This window comes from Sardina pilchardus, chromosome 3, assembly GCF_963854185.1.
Source record: "Sardina pilchardus chromosome 3, fSarPil1.1, whole genome shotgun sequence".
Classification (NCBI taxonomy): domain Eukaryota; kingdom Metazoa; phylum Chordata; class Actinopteri; order Clupeiformes; family Clupeidae; genus Sardina; species Sardina pilchardus.
The window spans coordinates 31,256,758-31,259,257 of NC_084996.1; the positions used below are offsets into that span (position 1 = coordinate 31,256,758).

At 45.3% G+C, this 2,500-nt stretch overlaps 1 protein-coding gene across 3 annotated transcripts in view; it reads right to left on the bottom strand.

Moving 5' to 3' along the window:
• Nucleotides 1–2,500, bottom strand: part of olfm2a (olfactomedin 2a) — a 65,305-nt gene that overhangs the window by 3,873 nt on the left and 58,932 nt on the right. For all 3 annotated transcript variants that reach the window (XM_062531235.1, XM_062531236.1, XM_062531234.1), the window contains exon 5: nucleotides 1,466–1,572. In XM_062531235.1, the coding sequence (XP_062387219.1) occupies nucleotides 1,466–1,572 (107 nt within the window). The remainder of the gene's footprint in view (nucleotides 1–1,465; nucleotides 1,573–2,500) is intronic.

A 2,500-nucleotide genomic window follows, 5' to 3' on the forward strand; every position in this document is an offset into this window, starting at 1 on the left:
TATTCACCTCTCTCATTCTAGATTTTCTCTCTCCTCTCCTCTCTTAAACAGTATTCACCTCTCTCCTTCTATTCTTTCTCTCTCCTCTCTTAAACAGTATTCACCTCTTTCCTTCTATCTTTTCTCTCTCCTCTCCTCTCTTAAGTATTCACCTCTTTCCTCCTATCTTTTCTCTCTCCTCTCCTCTCCTTTCCTCTCTTAAACATATTCACCTGTTTCCTTCTCTCTTATCTCTCTCCCCTCCTCTCCTCTATCAAACAGTATTCACCTTCTATCTTTTCTCTCTCCTCTCTTCTCTTAAACATTCACCTGTTTCCTTCTATCTTTTCTCTCTCCTCTCCTCTCCTCTTCTCTCTAACAGTATTCACCTGTTTCCTTCTATCTTTTCTCTCTCCTCTCTTAAACAGTATTCACTTCTTTGCTTCTATCTTTTATCTCTCCTCTCCTCTCTTAAACAGTATTCACCTGTTTCCTTCACTCTTTTCTCTCTCCTCTCCTCTCCTCTCCTCCTCTCTTCCCCTCTGGCCAACTGTCAAACTCCATGCAGGGGATGCTCTCTCACGCCGTCTCAGCGCTGTGCCTGTCGTCTGGCCATGTCATTGAGGGTAATTAGGGAAGTGATTGGGGAAACTTAGGGCTGAGCAGGCTGCTAATATCCACAGCCATGACGGACGGTGAGATTAATCAGACCCCGGCGATGCCGTGACAGGAGCGCCGGGGTTAGGTTATCCATCAGCCATTCCGCACCACCCCCACCCCCACCCCCGCCACCGCCATATCCCATCATGCACCACACTCACGCTGCATCCTGCCAGCGTCGCAGCAGCAAAATTAGTCAATGGGTGTATTATCTGGCACGGCTCCACCCATAACTCTGCACTGAAGGAGGACGCCGGGTGCTTTTTGTGTGTGTGTGTGTGTGTGTGTGTGTGTGTGTGTGTGTGTGTGTGTGTGTGTGTGTGTGGTGTAATGTAATGGTAGCCAGTGACTGGAATGCTGTACAGTGAGCAAAGCTGGCTGAAGACAGACACCGTTGGAGTTGGATTTTTGGCTCCTTGCTAACACACACATCACTCCAATGCAGATGGGTTGTCCACTAAGCTGTACTGTATGATGACTAAACCTGGCTAAAGACAGACAGACACTATTAGACTTTATATTGTTATTCGTTTACTGTAGATATTAGGCTCCTTGCCAACACACCCACCACTCCAGTGCCGATGGGTTGTCCACTAATCTAGCTGTACAATGAACAAACCTGGCTAAAGACAGACACTATAGGCTTTATGTATTGTTCTTCATTAGATGTTAGGCTCCTTGCTAACACACCCACCACTCCACTCCATGTAGATGTTGTAACTTGTATCCTCTAATCTGCCCATCTCTAGTCCACTGTGTGTTCTCACAGCACCCATTTACACTCACACACGACATGCACCACCACAGTGTGGACAAAAGGCCTCACCCGATTGTCTGAGCTGGGGATCATGGTGTCGGTCATCCAGGAGCCAAACCTCGAGCCTGAAGCACGGACGGTGATGGGGTTGCTCACGCCGGTCAACTTGCCACAGCCTGCAGACAGAACACATGAAACCAGTTGGAAAACGCCCGTGCTGTTTTGGATTACTTCCCTAGCGTTTTGTACTGTATAAGCTGCCATGCAAGATAAGATTGGTCAATTAAACCGGTTGAAATGGAGTAGCTCAACCTTCAGGTGTACTACGAGTGCCTTTACTCTGAGGTAATGGCGTACATTACAACACCTGAGTTCATCAAAATATGAGGGCAGAACTAACTGTAGTGGGACATTTTTATCAGCTCATTAGATTAGTCACAACGGTGGGATAAACCTGGAGTACAAAAAGCTGAATGTAAAATATGAAAATGAAAGAGGCAAATATATAATAATACAGAAAAGATAGCATATCTTAGTGGTTTTTTTTTACACTAGACGCTAATTAAAAGAGGCATGGAGGCACTGCAGTGTCCTTCTCTTGGCGTCGGCTGTGCGCTTATTAAAGCGTAGCTTTATGGGTGGGTTTCCACACAAGAAGCTCCTAAAATATTCAACAGCCAAAAGCCACGTTTAGTTCCACGGCAAATTCTGGATTTCTGTTAAATCATCACTTTGGCTTTCCATACTCTACTGAGGGATGTTTTTTTTTTATGTTAAATCATCAACTTATCGTCTTCAGTCTGAGATACTGCACCCAGTTTCTTTCTAGGGCCTTATAAGGTTTCATCATCAGCTTTTGCAAAATCTCAGATTGTGGGACACAGACTAGACCCCCACTGTTCTGCATTAACATGCTAAGATCACACAGCTGAAAGAAACAGCAAGTTACGCATGAAATCCAATTGGCCTTAATGAGATCAAGGATATGCTCTCATACCGTTAAACTAAATGTATGCTCTGAAGCGGGAGCTAAAGTAACCTACAGCGCTACAATGCTCCCTCTGCACACAACAAGTGCCCAGTAAAGCGTAAAGTGAACCGCTA